The sequence below is a fragment of the Petaurus breviceps genome, unplaced genomic scaffold (assembly GCF_028583685.1).
Source record: "Petaurus breviceps papuanus isolate PSGF00001 unplaced genomic scaffold, PetGlider_PUasm1.0 37, whole genome shotgun sequence".
Classification (NCBI taxonomy): Eukaryota; Metazoa; Chordata; class Mammalia; order Diprotodontia; family Petauridae; genus Petaurus; species Petaurus breviceps.
In genome coordinates this window covers 39206171-39232918 of record NW_027186296.1, presented here as the reverse complement: position 1 = coordinate 39232918, position 26748 = coordinate 39206171, and the positions used below count along the sequence as shown (strand labels likewise).

The following is a 26748-nucleotide window of genomic DNA, read 5'->3' as shown; positions in this document are numbered from 1 at the left end:
CTCTGGGCAAGTCCCTTCTCAGTGCTCTAGGTAACTTGAATACTGTTAAGTTATGGAGAAGGTGCTAATCTGCATGAGTGGAGGAAGCTCCTTACCAGGAACTATCTATGTATTTGAAATCATAGGTTCCATCCTCATTCCTAATTAAATGAATAATCACACACATATACATACATACTACACACACACACACACACACACACACACAGAAACTAGGAGATCTGAGTTCTAGTACACCTTTTATCTGCTGAATTCTATGTGACTTCAAATGATAAGGTGGAACTACACTGAATAACATTACCCAGCAATCCAAGTTACTTGGCTAAAGGATAAGTAGTATATTAAAGCTTTAAAAAAAATTTTTTGAGGAAGAGAAATAATAGAAAAAATTAGAATAAGGTACACCTGAAATATAAAGGATATAATGCTACAAAATGTTTCCTCAAGGAAAATATTCTTAAATTATAGGTTTATCTGGTTCTTTACTATCTAAAAGCTAGTGCTGGTATCCAGAGGAGACTGATTTTTATGCTATAAAAATTGTAGTAAATCCATTGTTCAGTTTGATTAAAATGCAAACTAGGATAATTATTTTCATAGAATGTTTTATGAAAGCCGTATGAGGGCACAACTTTTTTTAAACGTATGCTGTTACTACACAAAGTTCAAAAATTACTTCTATAATGTTACTGTGACAACCAAAACAGCTGTAGTTCCAGATAAAGAGGTAATAAGCTTAGAACTTAGAGGTAATAAGCTCAAAATTTAGAGGCAGCTGGTGGCTTTGTGGATAGAGCACTGGGCCCAAGTCAGCAAGTCCTGAGTTCAAATCCAGTCTCAGACACTTCCTGGCTGTGTGACCCTGGGTAAATCACTTCTGATTGTCTCACAAAAGGATCCATGGAAGAACGAAATGTTTAACCACTCTCGTATCTCTGCCAAGAAAATCTCACGAACAGCTATGGTCCATGGGGTCACAAAGAGTCAGATACACCTGAACAACAACAAAATTTAGACTCAAAGAGTAGTTATTATTAGTTCCATGTCAACCTGGAAGGTCTCTGGGTACCCCAGGGAAATGATTGGCCCAGCAGGATTTAACATCAGGGCTTTGAAACATAGATGGCTTTCTAATCTATTCTGCAGAGGATATAAATCTAATAATGATAATAGCTAACATTTATGTCATGCTTACCATGTGTCAGGCAAAGTGCCAAGTGCTTTACAAATAGTATCTCATTTGAAGCTTTCAACAACCCCTAGAGGTAGATGCTATCATTATTCCCATTTTATAGATGAGGAAACTGAGGAATGACAAAATTCAAAAAGACCTTGGTAGGTTAGAACAATGGGCCAAATATAGCAAGATAAAATTTAACAGGGTTAGATGTCAGCGCTTGCCCTTGTCATTGGAAAAGCACAAAATGGAAAGGATAAGACAGCAGTTTGTCTTAAAAGGACTATGGGGTTAGGGTGAGCTTTGAGATGATATGGCAGTGACATGTGACATGACAACCAAGAGAGCTAGGAGAATCTGAAGTCTGCATTGACAGGTGCCTTGCTCCTATCACCTCTAGAGAATCACTAAGCTTGGGGGTGTGAGAGGCACATTTTAGGAAAGTCATGCAAAAGCTGGAGAATGGAAAAAGGGCCTTGAAATGATGCCATATGTGGATGGGCTGATAGAGTTAAGAATGTTTAACCCAGAGAAGTGTAAAATTGAAATTTGATTTTAATTCTATTTTGTTAAGACTTAATCAAATTAGCATAGATTTAACATTCTCCTTCACTGTATGTGCCCAAATCCCTTGCTTTTGCAAGTTCACTCAGGTAACCTCAGGTCACCTAGGTAATGATCTACTCTTGTGACTTGTACCCCAATACTTGTAACTTCACTAATCGCCCACTTTCCTGAAATCCTGACTAACTTAAAGGTCAATTTCAATTTAAAACTGTTGTAGCAACTCCCATGGCCTGCAGACTAACCCCATCACCTGAGAACTAATCGCATCACTCTATGAGGAAATGTGGAGCTGAGATGATATTCATCCCACCTCCTCATTAAAACACGTAGCCAATCAGGAGACACACCTATGTTGCTTCAGATTTTGCTTAGTCATCTTGTTAATCACCATGAAAGACAGTATCATACCTAATCTGTGGTCTTTAATCATTGAGAAGCCATTGGATCCCATTTATTGGCAAATGCTAGCCCTTCTAATAAGTGGATGGTCCACAGAACTTTATCTCAGAATTTCTCTTGGGACAGAAAAGCCTGAGGAAGCTAGGAAAGTTTCCTTAAGTATTTAAAGGCTGTTGTGAGAGATGCTGAACTTGTTCTACTCAGAGCCAGAAGGAAGAATTAGAAGTAATAGATAGAAACTGCAGAGACAAATTCAGGCTTAACATAAGGAGTTATGTCCTGAGAATGACAGCTATCCAAAAGTGAAATGGACAAAAACTAAACACTTGTTGGGTCTGCCAAATGATTCTTGTTCAGCTGTGGGTGTTACCAGATGGCCTCAGGGCCTGTTCAATTTAGAGATTCTAAAATTCCCCTACAATAGGGGTAGTGAATTCTCTTCAGGCCAAAGGCAAAATGTGGACCTTTGGTAAGTGTAACTTGTGTGATTAATTGACCACTCGTTGACTATGGGCTAAAGTGCTGCTCAAGTCATCTCTGTTAGGGAGCTTCTAACCAAGCATAATTTTAAGTGAGTTTGTCTGAGGGACTGCTCTCTGATGATAGGGGAGCATGCTGGGTTCCTTGGTAGGGTGCACTGAACTCTCTCCCATACCATTTCAGTTTTGCTAGAAACCAGTGGTCTCATCAAGTCAGATACTTACACTGAAATATAAGTTAATGTGTGGAGTGAAACTCCTTCCCTATTCTATCTCCGACAAACTCTTTGGAGTCTGGTAACTTGACATTAACCTGATCATTTACCACTTTTTTGTTCTTCCTTCCCTCCCATCCACAATATGCTTCAGTGCATGCTATATAACCAGTTTAATATTATTTTTGAAGCAAATTGCTTTTATAGCCCTAGATAGCATTTGCTTAATTTCTCTTTTTAGATTTAAGGTCACTTTAGGGCAGAGAATTTACTTATGTTTTTAACATGATGCCTTACTTCAGAAAAATTGGAGCTGTGATACTTGCTGTTCCAAATTTTTTTTTACTTTATTGGAAAAATCAATTGTGCTGGTAGGAAGAGCACTAAGTTGGACTCAGAACATCTGGGTTCTAATCCCAATCTGGCTACCAGCTGTGTGGCCTTGGATAATGGATTTCACCTCAGTAGTTTTTATAGTGAAGACTTTTTTGCAAACGCTTTCCAGGAATCACCAGTCTAGAAATTTAACCCTCAAAGCTATTGGTGCCTCTTCATTTGGGAATATAAGTAAATAGATACAAAGTGATAACTCTGTATTGGGAGAAAGGATTCATCTGCTGAGAAATCAGGTAAGTTGATTATGTCTCCAAACAGAAATTCAAAAGCTCTTTCCACTCCATTAAGGGCATAGATACTTAGATTTTAAATTAATCAAACTAATTAATTATCAGTAATTATTCACATTACAGAAGGATTTTTCTGCTTTATAAGAGGATTCACAAAGAAAAAGAATCTCTTAATGAATGGACTTACCTCATATATTTAAATGTTTACTTATGTATTAATTACCTGAAAGGAAGCTGGAGGTGAGGGAGGGGAGTGGAAATTTAAAGTTCACTACTAACTAAAGATCACTAAGAAATGGAATTAAAGCACTATCTGAAACAATTAAAAAAACTTAAAGGAGAAATAATTCAATTTTCAAAAATTCAGTTTACAAAAAATTTTTAAAGAACACATCAAGTAAGTAAAGTATGGCATATCGGTATCCACAAACATATCAGTGTCGGTATATGCTCTTGGAAAGATATATAATTTAATCCATTTTGCAATAGTATAGTTTTATTTACTCCCAAATAAAACAAAAATGTGTTTATTAATAAATTACCTTAGCCATTGAAGTAGACAAGGTCATTTTTAAGGAGGAAGCTGTTGACTATTTTAAAATCTGAAGTAGCAAATAATCTTCTCTTCCCTGAATAGTGCTGCCTTCAGCAAATGAAGTGGTAATTCCTAATAAATCAAATATCTTAAATTACAGATAGTAGATTTTTGTCCATCTTTTCCTTAAATACTCAATGCACTGTTGCACAGCAACAATTTAGAGTCCTTCCCATGTTTCTTTTTTGTAAGGTTGAGAGTTTGAAATCTACACTCCTTTAACTGGGCTTGGGAATTCTGCTGGAACCAAAGGTGCAAATAACCATTGTAGAAATCAGCAGCTGTAAGTTTTTTCTTGAATATAACTGAGCGTATGCCAATCCAGCCACCCTGCAGAGAGGATAAGATACATGGCAGTAAGAACAGGCAGTTACAGATAAGAGCAAAGATCAGTTTGAGAGATACTCTTAAAACAATTATTTCCTTAGTGCCTAGCTACCAAAGGCACAGCACTAAATCCTGCAGGTCAGTTACATAAATACAGTCCTATCCTACATGAACTTATTACTTAAGACAGGAGAGACAGATACAAAATCAGAATATATACATATAAAAACAGTAGAATAAAAAACATTAAACCAAGACATGGATGCACAGAAAGGTATATCCAGTCATGTAATCAAGAGAAAGTCTTTTAATTTAGGGAAGGATCAGAAATAATTACAAGCGAAAACAAAATTCCAAGCAAACAATCTCTTAGGGTAATTATGTCAGGTTCATATCTAAGTCTAACCTAAATGTGTCTTAAAATATCCAGGAATCATGTCTCCACCAATCCTAAATAGCAAGTTAATCAGGAATACAAGTACAGATTTCAAAATGACTATATTTTATGCTATGAAACTAAGTTATATTACTTAGGAATGCAAAACAAAAACTCAATTTTCCTCCCTAAGAAAGAACTTAAATCACTGAGTTATCTCTTCTTCTTTAAGTATCACAAAGAACTATTCTGTACACTCTCCACCTATCATATCCTAGTTGCTTGTCACCCTTTAACACAATTTTAAACTCCTTGAGAGCAAGGGTTGTGCTTCATTCATCTGCGCATTCAACATACAATTTAACAAACTTTTATTACTTCCCTACGATATGTGGGACTTTAGGAGAGACGCTGAGGATATAAAGACAAAACTGAATACCTGCTTGGGCAATACCTGCCCTGTGAGAGTTCATTTTCAGTCAGTAGATAGAGATGTAAGGTTTTTTAAAAGACCCAATAACCTGACTATTCACAACTGCAAGGGTTCCTAGGAAAAATTCCCTGAAGATGGTAGCACACAAGCTTAGTGCTGAAAGACTATAAGGATAATGAGAGGGAGAGATAGAGACATGGGGAACAGCTTGCAGAAATGCAGATGTGAAAGATGGAGTGATGAGCTGAGGAAATGGACAGTCCATTTTGGCTGGAAAATCGTGTGTGAAGGGGAACAATGTGAAATAAAGTTGAAAAGGTGAGTGAAGCGTCTTTTTTTTTGCTTTTTTTGCTTTTCTGGAGGGGGGAAGGTAGGGCAATTGGGGTTAGTGACTTGCCCAAGGTCACATGGATAGTTTTTTGTGTTGATGTCACATTTGAACTCAGGTCCTCCTGACTCCAGGGCCAGTGCTCTATTCACTGCGCCACCTAGCCACCCCAGAGTGAAGCATCTTAAATGTCAAGCTAAGTAGTTTGTATTTTATCCTAGAAACATCAGGGAGCTATTGAAGATTTCTGAGTAGGGGAACACTTTGGAATATTATTTTGCTAGATATACAGAAAGAAGATAGATTAGAGGGGTGGCTAGGTGGCACAGTGAATAGAGCACCAGCCCTGGAGTCAGAAGGACCTGAGCTCAAATCCAGCCTCTCAGACACTTAACACAAAAACTAGCTGTGTAACCTTAGGCAAGTTACTTAACCCCAAATGCCCTCCTAAAATGAATAAATGAATGAATAAATAAATAAGAAGATAGATTAGAGAAAGAAGAGCCTAGAAATAGGCAAAGAAATTGGGATGCCAAGAGTCCAGGCAAAAGGTATGCTGAGACTGAAGTAGAGTGGTGGTCATATCTTCCCCTGAACCTAACAAAGTATATGTAAAAGTAATTTAATAAATGTTTATTAAGATTGTTATTGTTGCATTCTTTCAGATTTTAAGTTAGCAATGTGTGCTCAACTAAACCTCAATGATTATGATCACTTAACAAATAATGCTCTAAATTAAATGACTTAAGAAAATTGAAGATAATTTCTTTATTGTTTAAAACCAAAGGGGATAAGCAATTATGTGCATACATGCCTGAGATGGTAGAGATAACCAAATGAAATATTACAACAACAAAGAAAACTATACCTTGCAACAAGCCAAGAGTGTCTGTGACTGTTTGTGGTATATTATTGTTCCTGGAAGAACAGACTGTCCCATTAATTTCTGATCTGAAAAAGGAAAGAGAAAAAAAGGAGCAAATATTCTTGCAGCTTTATGGATGCTTACTGAAAATGAGGGGAAAAATTTTTAAAATGATGTTAGGATAGACCCCAAATAGGATAGAACTGCTGGATGGAAAGCAACCAGTGCTGTCCCAACATTCCCATTTTATGCACTAATATCTCAAAGTCTGGACCACGTGTGATTCATTAATATAGCCAGGAATTTTCTAATACAGAGGACAGAATGAGTCTTGTTAAAAATATAATTAGTGAGCAGGCCAAGAAGTTAACATCAAAGTGTTAACTGACCTTTTTTCGATACAATTACTGACTTGTGGAAAGGGAGATGAAAGGGTTTGGAACTCTGATGATACCCCAAATTTCAAATCAGACTTAAATATTGGGAAGGCACTGATAAGTCTGGAACTGGCCTGAGCTTGAGGACAGTAAGCCTGTACAATCGGTGGCTGAAAAGATCTCCCCCAATAAAAGTACTTGACAAGCTGTCCGTGGATTTTTATTAATGGCATTCACCAGGATGGAATTTATTAGACCACTTGTACATTTCAAGGAAAATGCTAACTGCTATCTCTGCTTAATTAATGAAATTATACCTAACCAAACTTGAGTTTCCTATAATAATTACATTTTAGGCAAGTCTGTACTAAAACATGATACATTTTCAGTTAGGTTACCAAGTAAAAACATTTTTATTTTGATTACTTAAAAGTTAATACCAGCAAGGCCAGGACTATTAACTTCCACCAAATCCAGAAGTTTAATGGTGCTACCCATCCAAAGTGTCTGCAGTGGAATCTGAAAATGAATGTAAAATAGGGATGAAGATGGAATACACAGCTCCAACACTTCTCATCAGTCTTTAGAAGTTAAGCTAGTTCCACTTAAGCTTCTTTTAACGATGGAAATGGAGGGTCAATCAATAATGTTGCCTAAGCCTTTCTGAATAGTTAATATATATAGCCAATCCTTCTTTAAGGACTGCATTATAGGAAACGTAAGACCCCATTTAGGAAAAATAATTGTCAACAAGCATTTATTGAACACCTACTATGGATAGGACACAGTGATGAGTGTTATGGGCACTATACTCATTGTGAACATAATAAACTAGTTAATTTCGAGGATTTAAAAGCTTAAGAGAAAGACTTTTCTCTCTCATATATACAGAATCAGAACAGGCGGCTGAGGGACCTAAATCTGTGTCATGGCATGGAGCAGGTGGTAATAAGAGCATGTGGAGAAACACATGCCATGAAACAGCTTTGGATCCCTCGGCCACCTGTTCTGATTTAGTGTGTTTGAAAGACAAATTCTTTGTTCTGTTAAAAAAAAAAACTTTTAAAGTAATAAATACACAGATTTTCTTTAAAGCAGTAAACACTTTTTTTTTTTAGAATACAATGAATTCATTTTCACACACTGTGGGGCTAAGATTTTTTTAAGATTTAAAAAACCATCCTTTTGGCTCCTTGTTCATAACACAAAAGAGTTCACTAAAGTTTTAGAAAACTTAAGTGTCTGAAACATAGGAATTGAAGTAAACCAAAGAAATCTGAACAACCCGATATGATTTCCTTCTCTTTTGATCTTCTCCCCCTACCTCCATCAACATCACACTGACTTCTACCACACACTTTGAGAATTGGTCATATCTGACCTTTAAAAGCTAGGACAAGCGGCTATGGTACAGATGGTCAGGAGTACAGCTCAGCCCAGATTAAAATGTAATTAAGACATTTAACAAAATAAAAAATACAACAACATAGAGAATGCTAATATGTGCTTTTTTAAGTTAATATAGACATGCCCATTTCTGTTCAGAGTTTAATACCACTGGTGTAGTGCATAGAGTGACAGACATCTAAGTGAGAAAAACCCGAGTTCCAATGTCTCAGATCTTACTAACTGTGTGAATCTGGACAAATTACTTAGCCTCTCAGTCTATTTCCTCATTTATGAAATGTGGATAAAAAATAGCATCTACCTCAGAGGGTTACTGTGAGAGTAAAAAGATGATACATGTTTAGCATTCTGAAAACTTTAAAGTATTATTTAAATATTAGCTATTACTACTACTTTTTTCCACCAACTCACTGAAAAAAATTAGGGTGTCCCAGAAGCCTTACTTAAAACCACACTGAGACTTATGGGATACCCTGTATAAATTGTTCTCCATTTCATATTTTCATCAAGAAAACTCATCTCCTTTTGGAGCCCCCAAAAGGTTTCTGAAACATTACTACAGACTAAGATTTAAGTTTACTTAGAACTCTAAATGTCTTAGGTACCATAGAAGATATTCAGAATATGCAGCAACTAGTTACTAGAAATTCACATTCTAGGCCCTGCCTTGATGCAATCTTTACAACATCTTTGATAGGAAAACTGGCACAGAACCAGCAAAAAATGGGTAATTGAATCCAAGTGTTTGAAGAGACTAACATATGTTACAACTTCAGTACACTTATGGTAATATGTGAGATTTAAGACTTGAGTGATCATGAAAACAAGTCAGTCTTGTGTTTATATTTAATATATTCCTGAATTTAGTTATACACAGTTCAGTCTTCATGCAAATATCCAAAAAAGTGATATCCACACACAACTATCAGACTAAAGAAGAAGCCTTACCATGCTGCCAATGGCACGCTGAAGCCGTAATATTTCCTCCGGAGTTTGTTCTTCCCATTTTACACAACTCAAAGCAACAGATATCTTGGGAGCTATAAAATAATGCCAAGGATCAAAGTTAACATTTTCATACTTACCAGACTATAAAGTCTACAAAGGCATAGACTATGTCTGATCTAAACTTTGGATCTCCCCTGGTCTATCTTAGTGCTCTGCCACTGAAGGCACATAAGACATTCTGTTGAATTGCTTATGGTAAAATGAGCAGAACTGTATCAATTAATATATATTCCAGTTCTTTCAAAAGACCCTCATTCACAAAGGTAACAATCAGCATGACATACACATTGAGTAATACAGGATTCTGTTTAAACAAAATTAGAGAGAAAGTAAATAGGAATACAGGAATTACAAGATTATGTGCCAGTTTGATTCAGTTTTTGTTAGTGCAGTCTGGAAAGTGGGATTCTTGATTAAATTTTAGTTGTAATGACATTGGACATATCATTTAAAATTCAACTTTTCTATCTGCAAAACAAAAACACATCTCCAAACCCCTGAACTCCAGAGAAGAGTGGATAAAAAAGAGCAATCAAATAAGAATAAAACATTTTGAGACGCAATTCATCCCACAATACCTTATTTCGTCTCTTCTACTGGTGAAAACATGATGGCAAAGAAGTTCTGAATAAAGATATGACTGAATCCATTTATGGTCTGTGGTTACTGGGGTAGGGTTTAATAATGGGGCTTCAGTTTGTTGGCAGTCCAGGCAAAAATTTACTGCAGGTAAACAACTTTCCCCTTTTGATAAGAGTTTGGACAAGCAAGAACGCCAATGGATATGAACACTGAACAGCTCAAGGTGGAGTTTTCTGCAGTTAGCACTTACCATATGTTACTCCTTCAGCTGGTTGCTGCCTTTCATTTTTTAAGCTTTCAGGTAAGTTTCTCAAAACTGAAATAAGCTACAAAAGGGGAGATTAAGAAAATAAATATTCTGATAAATACACCAAATTCTGATACTGCATAATTTCTTTTTATTTCAGAATAACTAGGAATGAGGGAGCAGAGTTAGTTACTATATTGGCTTTTTAGTGAAATGCTATCTCAATAATTTTTAATAAGGCACCAGATCTTACAATGACACCAGTGGAACTACTCTTTTTCTAGTGGTGTTACACTGTGTCAATCATCCCAGGATCTTGAGATTGATGAACCAACAGCATTTTGACTCCAGGCCCAGTGCTTTATCCAGTGTGCCAATGAGTTATCTCTGCTTTGGGATAGAAGGGGCCTAAGAAATTATCTAGTCTAATTTAGTCCCACCCGCCTCTTTGGCCCCTCCATTTTACATATGAGGGAAGAGAAGCCCAGAAAAATTAAATCACTAGGACACTGTGGCAAAGCAGGAATATGAATCCAGGTCCTCTGACTCCAAATCCATCCTTCTCCTTCCTTCATTCTCCATTAAGATACTTCTTGAACGTCAACATATCCAAAACAGAACTTTTCTGTTCTCCAAAGCCTGCTCTTATTATGACTTTGCTATGTCTGTGTGTGGTACCATACATCCAGAAGTCTCCCTCTGCTCACAACTTTAGAGATGCAGTTGACTCTTTCCTTTGCTGCTCCCCACAGTCAATTACCAACCTGTGTTGGCTATAACTGCTACTTTTTTCAGTTTAGCACATCTATTCCTCTCTAATCTCAGTAAGACTACCTTAGTATACTCCTTGATTGCATTCCACCTGAACTATTGCAAAAGCCTAATGGGTCTTTCTGCCTCCATTTTCTTCACCTTCCTCCAAAATCAATTCATCACAATGCTAATGATTCCTAAAGCACTGCATGATTTCTTAAAATACATCTATAATCATTTCAAAGAATGTGGCCTAATTAATTGTGCAGAAAAAAAAAACTAGTGGATAAAGAATGCCTGTTGTCCAGAGTATGATATATGATTCACTGAAAAACCCATAGAGCTGGCCCATCAGTATATATAACTTGGATACACGTGGTGGAGGGACAGTATTCTAGGTGAAAAATGCAACAGCAAGAGAATGGGTTGAGTTGACTCTGGGAAACTGAAGTGTTTTTAATCATCCCAAGCTTTCTCCAGAAACAAAGGATCATTTTCTTTTAAAAGAACAATATTCTTCTGGTACTGTCTCACTCTGAGTCATATAATACCATTTTCCAAAAACTAAAACTGAGGGTAACCCAAGGGCAATGAGATGGTAGAGAGAAATGACATGAACAATGTCAACAAGTAAGATACAAGACCAAAAAAGAAGATGGCATGGACATGTGTTGAGAAGAAGCAAATAATTAAGGGATAGCTCCTTGTACTCATTAAGAGATTTGGGGGGAAAGCCCCAGTATAAAGGCAGATGTGCTACACATGCTAAATGGGAAGAGACGTATGAGTCACACAATATAAAAAGGTGCAGATGGTTCATGTACTGCATCCCTAGAAGGAGTATTCATATCACTGAGATCACAGATTCATCCAATTATCTTTCTCAGAGCCTAACACAAAGCTCTGTATAATACAGGAATTTAAATGTCTGTTGAAGCTCAGTATTCAAATAGAGTACTTATACCCTCAGTGATTCACTTTTCTAAAGAATTTAGCCAGGAATTTTTCATTGCCAGCTATAATAAAACTAGTAAAAGTGGCCCTCAATCCTGATGACGGACACTCTTAATAATACCTGTATAAATGAATGAATATATTTCATCTGGCATACAGAACAACACAAACTTGTTCATAACCAGGTATAAACTTCAAAACATAATGCTTTAATATGTAACATAACAGAAAAACTACGCTTTAACTTTACACAGCACTAACAGGAATTCCTAACTGCTAATTTTATAGAATGTTATGAAGTTCAGATTTCCAAATATTTTCTGAAAAAACATGCTTCCACTACACAATAAGTACTTGTCTGTGATAATATTATGTTTCTTGGCTCCTACCACTTCTACTCCTTCCCTTGTGAATAACTGAGCATATCCCTTCAGAATATTTCCACCCATTTTCTTTTCCAATAAAGTAGATTTCATTTCACTAAAAGCCAAATCAGAGGGAATTCAATTCAGTAGACATTTATGAAGTGCCTACTATATGCAGAACCATAAGGGAGGCAGTAGGGAAATACAAAGTTTAGGAAAGAGGCAGTTCTTGCCCTTTGGAACTTCAAGTTTTGTATGTATGTTATGATGCATATACAGTCAACTAGAAGAGGTGTTAAGTGAGGACAAAGTGAGGCTGAAAACAAAGAGCTTTGTAAGAATTGAAGGGGAAAGGTGGTTATAGCCAAAGAAGAATTAAGGAAGACTCATGGAAGGATTTGTATTTTCTGTGGGTTTTGAGGGATGGGTAGGGCTTCAATGTACAAAAAAAGGGAAGGAAGGAAAATTCAGGCACAGAACATAGTTTAATCAGAGGCATCAATGTAGAAAAGTAGAAGGCATGGTCGAGGTGAAGAGCAATCGAGTTTGGCTAAAACACAGAGAAAAGGACAAGGAGACAAGAAAGGAAGAGTTAATGCCAGAATGGGAAGGGTCTGGAGCAAACAATAAAGGGCCATAGAACACTTGTGAGCCATCTGGAATGATAACAGCAAAGAAAACATGCTGACTGTAATTATGTAAAGGAAGATAACATAGCAACAGATTTCATGTTTGATACAGGAAGTAAACCTGGTGTGTAGCTCTTTAAGGTAATGCCCAGGGTCTCATTTCTTTTATTATGGGTAAATGATTGAGAGGCACAGTGTTGGTGCAATCATTAACAACCACTTCTTTTGCTATTTTGCTGAACTGTTTCTAGGGCTCTGAGGCATGCCCCCCCCCACCAACTCTGTTCTGTATATTCTATGATTATATATATATAATTTGGGAAGTTTAGGGGGGTTTATTATTCTTGCTTATGATCTTGCTTATACTGTCTCTCTGGCTCTGATTAGAGTATCTGAACTTCTGTATACAGATAATGTGTGTGGGGGGGAAGGGGTGAAAGCTATGTGGTGAAGTAGATAAGAGTGCTGGGCCTGGAATCAAGAAGACTCATCTTCCTGAGTTCAAATGTGGCCTCAGACACGAGCTGTGTGACCCTGGGCAAGTCACTTAATCCTGTTTACCTCAATTTCCTTATCTGTAAAATGAGCTGGAGAAGGATATGGTGAACCACTCCAGTATCTTTGCCAAGAAAACACCACATAGGACCATGAAGAGTCAAGACACAACTGAAAACAAGTGAACAATAACAACATGTTGATTGTTATGGTTGTTAAAACAAAATCTATTTTTTTCTGCTTTTTGGAGGGGGGAAAGCAGGACAATTGGGGTTAAGTGACTTGCCCAAGGTCACAGAGCTAGTAAGTGTTAAGTGTCTGAGGCTGAATTTGAACTCAGATCTTCCTGACTCCAGGGCCATTGCTCTATTCACTGCACCACCTAGCTGCCCCTATTTATCAAATTTTTTAAAATAGTTTTTGGGCAAAGGGGTAAAATGATCAGATTTATCCATAAAAAAGATTAATTTGACAATAGTGTAAAGGTTGTACTGGAGAAGGGAAAGAGAGACAACATAAAATTCCATAGCAATACAGGCAGGTAGAAATGGGAGTCTTTACAAGAGTGGTGAGGTAGAATTGACAGGACAACATAAACTATCATATAAGAAAGATGAGGGATAGGGAGCCAAGATGGTGGAGTAAAAACACAAACTTGGCGTGGGCTCTGGCTTCAACCTTCTCCAATACCTGTAAAAAAATGACTGTAAACAAGTTTTAAAGCTACAGAACTCACAAAGAGAGAGAGAAACAAATCTCCTGCTGAAGGCAGCCTGGCAGGTCAACAGGAAAGGTCTAGCGCAGCTCACTGGGAGGTGAGTACAGTCCCCAGTGAGCCATGGTTCCAGCCCCAGGGCAGCCCTGACCAAAGGCACAGGCCAGCCAAGGCAGACTTCAGGAGAGTGAATCACCAGCAGCTGTGGTGGTTTCCAGACTCCTCAAACCATAAATGACAAAGAGAAAATAAAAGGTCAGTTGGGAACTCTGTCGTAAGGGTGAAGGAACAGCGTGGTCTTGCCCCTACTCCCGGGGGGAGAAGTAGGAGGAGATGCGGTAGTGCCATGTGGCTGCTTTCAGAGCTAATAGAGAGACCAAATGACCATTCAGAGAGTAATCACTCTTGCTCTGACCTGCCTGGATCTGGATCATGGTCCTGGGCTGAGTGGCCAGTGAGCCACAGCTTCTGGGGGCTGTAGAGAGAGCGCCCAACTTATAGCTCCAGCAGCTGCAAAAACCCTAGCCATTTGGGATATAGCTCTCTCCATTCTGGAAGCAGAATTCTACCATGGCAAAGAACTCAAAAGTCAAGTAATTGGCTGGCAATATGAGCAAGCACTGGAAGCACAAACAGACCACAAAATCCTTTTTTGGGGACAAAAAGGATCAAGGCATGGAGTGGGAGGAAGACAGTGAAGTCAGGACTCCTGCATCAAAAGCCTCCAAGAAAAATATGAACTGGTCACAGATCCAAACAAATGAAAAAATAGAAGGCAATGTGAAATATCTCATTGGGAAAACCACTGACCTGGAAAATAGATCCAGGAGAGATAATTTAAAAATTATTGAACTACCTGAAAGTCATGATCAAAAAAAGAACCTAGAAATCATCCTTTAAGAAATTCTCCAGGAAAACTGCCCTAATATTTTAGAACCAGAGGGCAAAACAGAAATTGAAAGAATTCACCAATTACCACCTAAAAAAGATTCCAAAAAGAAAACTCCTAGGAATATCATAGCCAAATTCCAAAGACCCCAGATCAAGGAGCAAATATTACAAGCAGCCACGAAGGAACAATTTTACTATTGTGGAAACACAATCAGGATAACACAAGATCTGGAAGCTTCTACATTAATGGATCGAAGGGTTTGGAATATGATATTCCAGAGGTCAAAGGAGCTAGGATTAAAACCAAGAATTACCTACCCAGCAAAACTGAGTATAATGCTTAAGGGATAATATAGTCATTCAATGAAACAGAGGACTTTCAGGCATTCTTGATGAAAAAACCAAAACTGAACAGAAAATTTGACTTTCAATTATAAGAAGCAAGAGAAGTATGAGAAGGTAAACAAGAAAAAGTAATCATAAAAAACTTATTAAAGTTTAACTATTTACAATCCTACATGGAAAAATGATAATTGTAATTCATGAGACTTTTCTCAATATGAGGATAGTTGAAATGAATATATATGTATGTACAGGAGGGTGTTATGTGTGTATAAATATATATATGAGTATGTGCATGTGTGTGTACATGTATACATAAACAAAGGGCACAGGATGGGTTGAATATGAAGGGATGATATCTTAAAAATAAAATTAAGAGGTGAGAGAGGAATATATTGGGAGAAAGAGAAAGGGAGAGATAGATTAGGGTAAGTTATCTCATATAAAAGAAGCAAGAGAAAACTGTTACAATGGAGGGGAAGAACAGAAAGGTGAAAGGGAATGGCTCAACCTTACTCTCATTGAATTTGGCTTAAGGAGGGAATAACATACACACTCAATTGGGTATCTTACCCTACAGGAAAATAAGGGGGTAGAGGATAGGAGCAGGGGTGATAGAAGGGAGTGCAGATTGGGAGAAAGGGTAGTTAGAAGCACTTTTGAAAAGGGACAGGGTTAAAGTAGAAAATAGAAAAAGTGGGGTGTGGGATAGGATGGAGGGAAATATAGTTAGTCTCTCACAATATAACTACTATGGAAATGTTTTGCATAACTACACATGTACACCACCTTATGCTGAACTGCTTGTCTTCCCAGTGGGGGTGGGTGAGGAGGGAAGAAGGGAAACTCTGGAACTCAAAGTTTCAAAAAACAAATGTTAATGCATGTTACATGCAACTGAGAAATAAGATATACAGGCACTGGGGTATAGAAATCCATCTTGCCTACTAGAAAGTTGGGGGGGATGGGGAAGGAAATAACAGAGAACAGATTAGGGGAAGGGGTATTCAATAGGCTTGCTATTTTGGGATAGGGGGTAAGGGAGAGACAGGGAGAAAAATTGCTAACTCAAAATCTTGTGGAAATGAATGCTAAAAACTAAAAATAAATAAATTAATTTAAAAAAAAAAAACAACAGTTCAGCAAAACTAACCAATTTAAAAAAAAGTTGAGGGTGAGGGACAAAAAGGTGGCAGTCCCTGTCTTCAAGGAACTTATATTTTATGGAATAGACATGTTCACAAATAAATAAGTGTAGAATATATATCAAAAATTATACAGTGATACACACAGCACTAACAACTGGGGGACTCAGAAAGGGCTTCTAGAATAGGGGTTAACTTGGGGTCTACGAGATTTGCTTTTAGAAATATTTTGATATAACTGGTTTCCTCTGCAGTCCTATGTATTTTATTTTATGCATTTAAAATATTATTCTGAGAAAGTGTTTACCAGACTGCTAAAGGGGTCCATGACACACAAAAAGTAAGAACTCCTGCTCTAGATGGAGATATCACTTTAGCTGAGTCTGGAAAGGAGCTAAGGTTTCCAAGAGGAAAAAGGGGAGAGCATTACAAACACTGGAGACAAACTGTACAAAGGTACAGAGGTTATAAATGGATTGCTATTTGCTATCCAGGTCAGAAATAATTGCTATTAAAGGGAACAGCAAGAAAATCAATTTGGCCAAAACAAAGAGTGTTCGAGGGGGAATATTATGTAATCATCCCAAAAAGAGAGGTTGTAGTAAAACAGAAGGTGGCTTTAAAAACAAGAGGAATGAACATGGTAACCGAGTTACCGAAAATCCGGCACGGTTTCATCAAGAATAGGTCAGGACAGACTAACCTTATCTCCTTTTGTGACAGTATTTCTAGAATAATAGATCAGGGAAAAACTGCCTATAATTTGCTTAGATTTTAGCAACTCACTTGACAAGTAATTTGTGCTAGTCTTATGGATAAGATGTAGTTATGGGGGCTGGACAAATAGGACAGTTCAGTGGATTCTGAAGTTGCTGAATTGCTGGACACAAAGAACAGTTATCAATGGCTCCACAGCAACTTTAGTTCTTTAGTGGACTAACCTAGAGATCACTGCTTGACCCAATTCCATTGAACGTTTTTATCAGGAATAATATGGAGAAGGAAGAAGAAGTTTATATTTATACAGCACTTCAAAGTCTGAAAAGTCCTTCACATATCTCATTTGACCCTCATAACAACCTTCAGCAGCTCCCTATTATCTTCAGGATCAAATATAAACTCCTTCAATTGGTAGTTAAAGCTGTTCACAGCCTGGCCCCTTCCTATCTTGCCAGTCTTTCTGCACATCACTCTCCTTCAAGCACTCTACAGTCTAGCCATGAGGGTCTACTTGTTCTTTCTGCCACAGAACCTTCCATATCTCATCTCCCATGCCTCTGCCCTGGCTGCCTATCCATACCCAGAACACTCACTCTCTAAACTTCCACCTCTTAGAAGCCCTGGTTCATTTCAAGATAGCTCAATTATACAATAACAACAATACCATGAAGACAAACAACTTTGAAAGACACAGAAACTCTGATTAACAGAATGGAATTTACCATAGTTCCAGAAGACTCATAATGAAACCTGCTATCCACCTACAGACAGAGGTGAGGGATTCTGAGTGCAGATTTTTTTTTTTGATGTGGCTAATGCAGAAATTTGTTTTGTCCAACTTAAGCATATTTGTAACGAGTGCTATATTTTGCTTTCTCAATGGGTTGAGGGAGGGGAAAGTGGGAGGGAAAAAATTTGGAACAGAAAATAAAAATGAATTAAAAAAAGACTCTGCTCAAGTGCTACCTTGTACAGGACACCTTTCTCCATCCCACAACCACTAGTGCCTCCCCTGAAATTACTTTCCATCTACTCTGTACAGTCTGACTATACCTATTTATGTTTCCTGTCTCCCCCACTAAAATGTAAGCCCCTTGATGAGGATCTATTTTGTTTCCTACATCCCTAGCATACTGCCTGACACATGAAGAATTTAATACTAGTGAACTGATATACTGTTTGAGGAGGATTCTATTACTATTCCCATTTTACTGATGAGGAAACTAAGGCTTAGGAAAAGTAAATGACTGTTAAGAGTCCCACAACTAATAAATGTCTGAGATAGGAATGGAATCTAACCTCAAGCCCAACACTATCCACTACAGCCTCTGTCATCAATAACTTAGATCAAGATTCAGTCAAATTCAACCAGTCACTATTGGTTTATTTTTGTAAGCCTCTGAGAGTGAGGAATGGTTTGATTTTGCTGACCCCTGACTTCAAGGCAAAACATGGTTAACTTAAATTTATAGACTGGGGGGGAAGGGAAGAGGAAAAAAAAGAAATTTACATGATAACTTTGTTATATATTTAAAAGAAATAGCAAGTTGCACATAATAGATATTCAGTGTCATATGTAATCATCTTCTTTTTTCAAATTTATTGTGCAAATGCGTGTTTTATTTCATAAATGAAAAATCAAAAAACAAAATTTTGAAAAAAAATTTATGGACTACACAAAATTGAGAAGGACAGTTAAGTGATAATAAGTCATGATCCAAAAAAATTTTGGCAAGCATAGTGAAATAGGCTGGGGTATAGGTGAAGCAAGGATAGTATATAGTTCTAGAAAGCAGCAGGACTTATCAAAATGTGGCAAAGGGTTTAGAAGAAGTAGTAGGATAAGCAGCCAGACTCTAAAGAACGATGACTAGAAGACTGGAATCAGCAACTGGAATGATGGAAGCAGAATATTGGCAGCATGTGAAAGGTATTACTCAGCTGGCAGAACAAGAGAAGACCCTGAAAATTTAACACACCCCAAGTATATTGTCTGCTATTAATATGCTTTTGTGGCTGGGCCTAGTCTTTGGCTATTTCACATTTTTATTATGATTTAGGTTCCTACCCTTTTAAAATTATCATCATGAACAAATATTTACTAAGCAGCTGCCATGTGCATGGTAACAGAGTAGGCAGTTGGGTTATGAGGCAGTAAGTCATGGTTGAGGAGGGCAATATCGTTTGGATGACAGAACATATAGAATGCAATGCACAACAAACAATAATATAGCATCTTAGAATTTCAGAGTTAACAGACTTTAGAGATAATACATGCTACTCATCAGCTGAGCAAGAATCCCCTTTAAAATACCCAACAAATCATTTATTCACTGCTTGAAAGCCTTCAGTAATAGAGAACTCTGATTTCCTCAGGCAGTTATTCTACTTTTGTTTTTTTTTCTTTTTGGAGGGCAACTGGGGTTAAGCGACTTGCCCAAGGTCACACAGCTAGTTTTGTGTGTGTGTGTGTGTGTGTATGTGTGTGTGTGTGAACTATCTGAGGCCAGATTTGAACTCAGGTCCTCTTGACTCCAGGGCTGGTGCTCTATTCATTGTGCCACCTAAGAGCCCCAGTCATTCTACTTTTGGACAGCTCCAACTGTTAAAAAATTTTTCCTTATATTATGCCCAAAGATGCCATTTTCATTCATTGTTCTTAAACAAGTCTAATCCCTTTTCTCCAAAAAACAAACAACTTTTTTGATGCTCTGTTATATTGCTGTCACTTCCCAGTAAATCCCCCTGACCTCAGCAATAAAACTCCCTTTTAACAACAACAACAACAACAACAACAAAATAAAGTTAAACAAATTGCATCAACACACTGTCCACATGTGACAATCTATGCCTCATTTTGCACCTGTCATTTGCTACTTCCCATGCTTTCCCATCACTCCTCTGAAGTCAGGAACGGTCACTGTGTTCATCAGCAGGTCAGTGAATAATCAGTTCCTTCAATTTTAAGTCTCTTAACCATCTTAGTCATCAGTGCTCTTCCCTTCAGGTTATCAATGTCTTTCTAGCTGAGCTGAGCTGAGCACAATACTCTAGATGTGGTCTGAGAGAACACAGTGGAACTAGAGCCTCCCTCTGTTTCTATTAATGCAGTCAAAGACTACATTATCTTCTTTGACTGCTTTGACATAGTATCGATTCATAATGAGCTCGGGGGTCAACTAAACCCCCTAGGTCTTTTTCAAATGACTTTTAATCTGTGCACATCTCCCCCATTCTGTAGATATAGAGTTGATTTTTTGAACCTAATCATAAAATTTAAAATTGATACCTACTTAATTTTATGTTAGGTTTTATCCCAATGAGATTTCTGTATCCTAATTCTGTCATCCAGCATGTTAGCTATCCTTTGCAGATTTGTGGCATTTGATAAGCATGCCACCTAAGCCCATATCACTCATAAAAACTAGGAGAGAGAAGAGGACCCAAAACAATCCTGTAGCACTCCACTGAAGCCCTCCTTCCAAGTCAAGGATCACAATTCTTTCTTTAAGCACTTACTTGGCCAGTTCTAAAGTCACTTAACTGTTCCATCATCCAGACCACATCACTCCACCTTGTGGGATACCTGTCAAGTGCAATACCAAAACCCAGGCAAATGTCTAAGAAATACCCTGGGTCAACTACTCTAATATGTGAGAGATCAGCGATTTCATTAGCATGGGAGACTCCTGACACAGAAACTCTCTCCAACCAAGCAGACTGGAACTCATCTATGATGTAGTACAGAAGTCCTAGGGAGTTCAAATGACTTGCCCAGAGTCATACAACTAGTCAGTGTCAGCGTCAGAGGTAGGATTGCAACCAACGTATTCCCAACTTCAAGTGGAGCATTCCATCCACTATGCCACACTGACTCTATGATTCTAATAACACTGCCAAAAAAAGGAAACAAGCTTAACCTAATTTAACTTGCTCTTGCCTTACCTGCTTTCAGCTTCCCATTCTAAAAATTTACACACTACTCCTTTAATGACATATATAATAGTAGCTCTCATTTATAAAGTGCTTTACCTATAACAACACTGTGAGGTAGATAATGCAAGTGTTATTATCTCGTAACTAAGCCTTGAAGAGGTTAAGTGGCTTGCTTTTAAAGTTAGTAAGTACTGGAGTTGGGATTTGAACTCAAGTCTCCAGAATCCAAGTACAGCATTCTTTACATTTCACTCCATATCTCCTCCAATAAAAGGATACAAATTAGTAAGCATAAGGTACATAGTACTGACTATGTTGCATTAATTTTTTAACTGAATAAGCCAAGTATAAATGAGTGGAGCTAAAGAAGTTTGGAGGAAGGAGAGATCACTGAAGGTTGGGATGGTCTGTGAATACTTCCCAGTAAGTGGGGCTACAGTTGTACAGGCAGTGTAAACCTTTGATTAGGAAAGAGAAAGGAGGAAGGGATTTCAAGGAATGGGAACAACATATACAAAAGGGGTGAGACAGCAAAACTCAGGGTGTGTTTGAAGAATGTAAAATATGCTCAATTAGGCCAAAGTATAGGGAAGAAATGAGAGATAAGGCTAGAAAGGTAGACAGACTAGATTATAGAGGACCATGAATGGCAGCCTAACTAACATTTAAACAACAAAAAACTGAATCACCCTTTTCCCTCCTCAAAGAAGCTTGAAATACCTCATCATTCAATTCGGAAAGTATTTATTAAATGTCTACATCAAGGAGGCAAAGACAAAAATGAAAATAGTCCCTGCCTTGAAAGAGCTAATAGTCCGCAAGATAAAATGTTCCTTATGTTGGGACCTTTGAGGAAACCTCTATTTGACTGACTGAAAGAAATTACAAAGCAATGTGGGAGAACTTACCATGTTGGAACCCAACCTCGATAATACTGTTTCCAATTCCTTTGCCGTGCACTGAGGTGGTACAGGAATTGCTTCTTGTTTAATAATTGGACCTACATCGAACCTAACAGAAGAATTAAAAGGAAAACCACTCTTACTGACAATATTTGTAAAGAATAACACATCTAACTCACATTTCTGTGCTCCTGGGCTTTTACTAAAGACACAGTAACATGAGCTACAGGGAGGGGCTGGTATAGAAGGCCAGTTTGACTAGCACCTGACAGCTATTTCTAAAATCAAAACTAAGGGGAGAAATGCAGTAGTTGAATAGATGATCTGATTTTGACAACAAAAATAAATACAAAACTGAGAGGCAGAATACATAGGCAGAAACTAGTTTGTAAATTTAACGTTTCAAAATTTACATTTTTTTCTAAAAAAGGGGGAAAAAGCATGATGTATCTATAAAAAATATAACAAAAATTAAATTACCTTTAGCCAGATGGCAAGGGAAAGATGCTCTTTTACAACAAACATGTTTATCTTTCTTTACTAAAAATACAGAGCAACAGACTTATTATCCATGGAAATAAGATTAGAAAAGGCATTGTTTCTTTTTATATTTATTTCCCCAAAGGTTATATTTTGTTTACCTCAGAGTTCTGCCTTAATTAAGTCATTGGAACTACAAGTAAATGACATGGAAACTTTCATAAGTATTATCTTTTGCACCAGGGAGCAAGGTACTCTCTATATACATATAAATATACACACAGGTATGTAGATATAGGTATGTGTATATATGTGTATATTTATATAGTTTGTGTGTGTATGTGCATGCCTTCATATACCTTCACATATGCTGATATGAGGTACAGGCCTTAAGATCTAGCTTCAACAAAAGTTTAAACAGAACAACAATTTCTGAATTTTTAAATTGTTCTTCTATGCTATAGATATTAACTGATAGCAACCTATGTAAAATTACTATACTTAACTTTCACTTTTGCAAGTAGTACAGAAATCTGTAACTACCATTCAAAAGCAAATTTATTAAAATTTGTAACAACTCTATTACGCAATTAACATTATTCTTTTTACATCCTGAGAGAAACAAAACAAGGATGCTAGTTCTGGTCTTTGATAAGCAGAGTTAAGTGCACATCATTTAAGAGAATTATCAAAAAAGAGACACTTGATAGGAATTTCATTTCCAACAGTCTAAATGCAAAAGTTTAAAAACTATACAAGGACTTCATAAAGGGCCTGTATGCTCTAAAAAATAAAGAATTTATAATTTTCGGTTTGGTGTTTAGGATTAAAAAAATCAGCATACACTCACTTCCATTTTTATGGAGTTAAAAAGAACTTTCACACTGAAATTGGAGAGAACAGTTAATAACTAGCACCATTAGAAAAGCATATATAAGGATACTAACATCTTTTAAAAAAGAAAATTTGTTGTACCTTTTAGGTTTGATTTGCATAATTGTTACCCCAGTAACTGTGTCTCCATGAAGCACTGTATGGACTACAGGGGCAGGACCTCGCCATCTTGGGAGATAACTGGGATGGACATTCAGTATGCCACTAGATTAGAAAATTTGGGAATTAATATATATATATATATATATATACACACATATATATATATATGTGGGTTCATAACTTACTCTTAGATAAACTGTTATATGACTAAATTACATTTACTTTTTCTGATTTATGGAAAACTGTTTTATTGAGAACTCAATAAACAATTTTTTAAAAATTTTATCACATGGCTGGGGAAAAGATCTCTAGACCCATTATATACTTTATTCCCACCAAAATCATGGACAATGTAAATTATGTTAATAATTTATTCAAACACTGACTGCCTTCACTTCATCCAAACATCCAAAGCAACTTTTCTATATCTCTTTTACATTATCTATTCACTTCTATATTCTTACCCTTGATGTAAATATTTTATTGCTCCTTCTGTTTATACTGCACATGTCCATCTATGACAATCTGTGTATCTGTCTCTTTACAAACTCCTAAAGGTTTTGGACTATTATTAATTTATTTTAGCAAAATTAAACATCTACTGCTTTTTGGTGGTGATGACTCATACCAATAACGAGTCCTTGCTTTTTTTTTTTGTTATTTTTAATGATAAGTAGATTCTGTGAGATCAAAAGAAACAAAACTAAAATTCAAATAGTAACTACTATACTTTAAAACACCAAGTTCATCTATAATGACTACCGATTTCTAAATTTCTTTAAAAGAGGACTTACTATGGAAATTTAAGAATGAGTTCTTCACTCAAAAGACGACCAAATGAAGCCACTACTCCAACATCGAATTCCCCAGATCCCACATCGGGCCATTCATATACTGGAAGCTGAGCCTGAAGGGCATAGCTTTTCACTGGTAGTCCTTTTGGTGAAAGCGAAGGCACTGTGACCACCTCTAAATTTTCTACTATTTGGTCACCTTTATTTTCCCTTAAGATGGCAAGAAAGGAAGGAAAATGCCAAGGTTAGTAAGCAATTTTCTTTATATATTACAACTGAATGAAAATGCTATACTTTGTTACACATATGGAGTGCACCTTTGATTGAACTAGTGAAGATTCAAGGTTAGACACTTAAACCAAGAGGCTGATTGAAAAATTTAGTATCAGAGTGAAAGCTAGATGAATTAGTAAAAATGTCTGAATAGTTTAAATTAACAGATTTATAGGGGCGGCTAGGTGGCATAGTGAATAGAGCACAAGCCCTGGAGTCAGGAGGACCTGAGTTCAAATGTGACCTCAGACACTTAATATTTACTAGTTGTGTGACCTTGGGCAAGTCACTTAACCCCAACTGCCCTTTCTCCCTCCCTCCAAAAAGTTAAGAAAAAAATTTTTTATTTACTTTCAACCACAGAACACAATGTAAGTCAACCCAGAAAATGTTAATGTATTAGTAAGTAAAATAACATAAATTCATAAAGAACTTAAGCTGGAGTCATAAAATCAGTCAGAACAGTTTATAAAACATTACGTAATCATGAACGTCCTAATAAGTTTGAATATTTTATTCAATGAGAATTATGGGAGTAGTGTCAAACTCCCAGTCGCTGCAAGGGAGTTACCAGTGTGGCCCAAACTAGATTAAAATGTAATTGGGAAACGTTTAACAAAATAAAAGAATATATATGCATACATATATATATAGTGCAACACAAGATAATGTCAATTAGCAGTGTTCTTAGTCAGTATACCCAGGGATCTGTTTCTACTTGAGTTTGATTCTACTGATGTACAGGATTGGGCTCATTATGATGCAGAGAAAGTATTTGGGGTCAGCAAGAGCTGGGTTTGAATCCCACTGTGCTCCTCACTACCTGAGTAACCTTAAGATCTTCAGGTTTACATTTTCTCCTCATCTGTAGAATGAGGATAAAACAAAGTACCTACCTCTCAAAGAGGCTGTGAGGATCAAAGGAAATAAAACACATAAAAATACCAGGCAAACTTTGAGGTATTAGGTTAGTTATTATATGTAGAGGCTGATGTCTTAGAAAGAATGTAAAAAGTGTGGGGAACAGAAGGCTTGTACTAGAATTTACTTTTTAGGTTTGGTGTTTAGGATTTGTGTCCAGTCAGCAGAAAATTTTAACCTTTTTTCTCTTCATGGGGTTGAACCCTTTGGCAAGTTGGTGAAGTCCATGGACCCCATTCTCAGAATATTTTTAAATGCATAAAATCCACAGAATAAATAATAATAGCTAGTATTTATACGGTACTTTAAGGTTTGCAAAGCACTTTGAAAAATATCTCATTTGATCCTCACAACAACCCTAGGAAGTCAGTGCTTTTATTATTCCCATTTTACTGGTGAAGAAACAGAGGCAGAGGTTAAGTGTTTTGCCCAGGATCACACATTTGAACTCTGGAGAGCCTAACTCCAGGTCCAGCTCTCTATCTACTGCTCCAAAGGAAACCAATTATACTGGAATAGTTATCAACATATTAAAAAAGGCATTCATGGAGCTCAGGCTCAGAACCTCTAGGAACTGCAGTCACATCTGAGTGTGTCCTGTAGTAAGGGGAGTGAAGAACTGTGACAGGCTATGAATTAATACAGGGTGTCCTTTGTTAATGGTTATTATTATTAATTTAAGCTTTAACAGGTTAAAAATGCACCAAGACTCTGGGTGCCCTGTACAGGATCAAAGTTCTGGAGGAGAGAGTGTCCATCTGACTAGTCAGGATATTCTCATTTCAGTCGAGACACACCCGGGGAGGGGGCGGGCACATAGCCACACCTGAAGGAGGGATCAGGACACACAGACACTCTCACTCTCACTCTCTCTCTGTCTCTTTCTCGGAGGGCGGGGCTCCAAGGAAGCCCGGAACCCCCCACCCGGAGGTTCTCGGCGGCCTTCCTGATCCCGAGATAAGGACCAACAGCCGGGTTCCAGAGCCCACCCCGCGCCCGAGACCACGCCGAGCCGGCCAGGCGGAGGCCTGAGCCCCGGCCTCAGGTACCTGGCCACGCTCAGCGCCCGCAGCGCCTCCCGGGCAAAATCGTCGGTGCCGAAGAAGAGCACCCGCCAAGGGGGCCGCTCCCGGGCTCGGACCGGCGGGCCATCCCCTAGGCCGGGGCCGGAGGCCCGTCCCCGCCACTGGTGCGCCGGCCTCCTCCGGGAAGCGCAGCACAAGCTACACGCCGGCGCCGGAGCCCGAGCCGGTACATGCAAACGCCAAGTCGGCAGCAGGGCCCGCATCACGCAGACGTCGGCCCGCGGCCCACACTCCGCATGCGTACACTGGTGGAGGGGCGGGGCCTCCGGAGGCAGGCGCTGGGACAAAGGGAGGGTGCGCCCTCTTGTGGCGCCCCTAACCCTCAGCATTCTAACACATCTCTG

General features: G+C 37.8%; 1 protein-coding gene across 1 annotated transcript; it reads right to left on the bottom strand.

Annotated features, from left to right (window-relative positions):
• Positions 1-3163: 3163 nt before the first annotated feature.
• On the bottom strand, positions 3164-26748 carry MTFMT (mitochondrial methionyl-tRNA formyltransferase). Its single transcript, XM_069098302.1, has 9 exons — positions 26369-26748; positions 24126-24335; positions 23311-23433; positions 21862-21964; positions 10012-10087; positions 9120-9211; positions 7205-7283; positions 6391-6473; positions 3164-4388 (listed from the first exon to the last, which is right to left on the bottom strand). Exons 1-9 carry the CDS (start codon positions 26731-26733, stop codon positions 4185-4187), a joined length of 1335 nt encoding a protein of 444 aa, XP_068954403.1. The 5' UTR covers positions 26734-26748; the 3' UTR covers positions 3164-4184.

Bases quoted from the DNA above. Each gene is read 5' to 3' on its own strand.
- MTFMT (XM_069098302.1), bottom strand. From the start codon at position 26,733: ATGCTGAGGGTTAGGGGCGCCACAAGAGGGCGCACCCTCCCTTTGTCC. The intron at 23,434-24,125 runs GTAAGTCCTCTT...TTTCTAATCTAG, and splicing joins CTCATTCTTAAATTTCCATA to TGGCATACTGAATGTCCATC. The intron at 4,389-6,390 runs GTATAGTTTTCT...TCCTCTCTGCAG, and splicing joins CACTCTTGGCTTGTTGCAAG to GGTGGCTGGATTGGCATACG.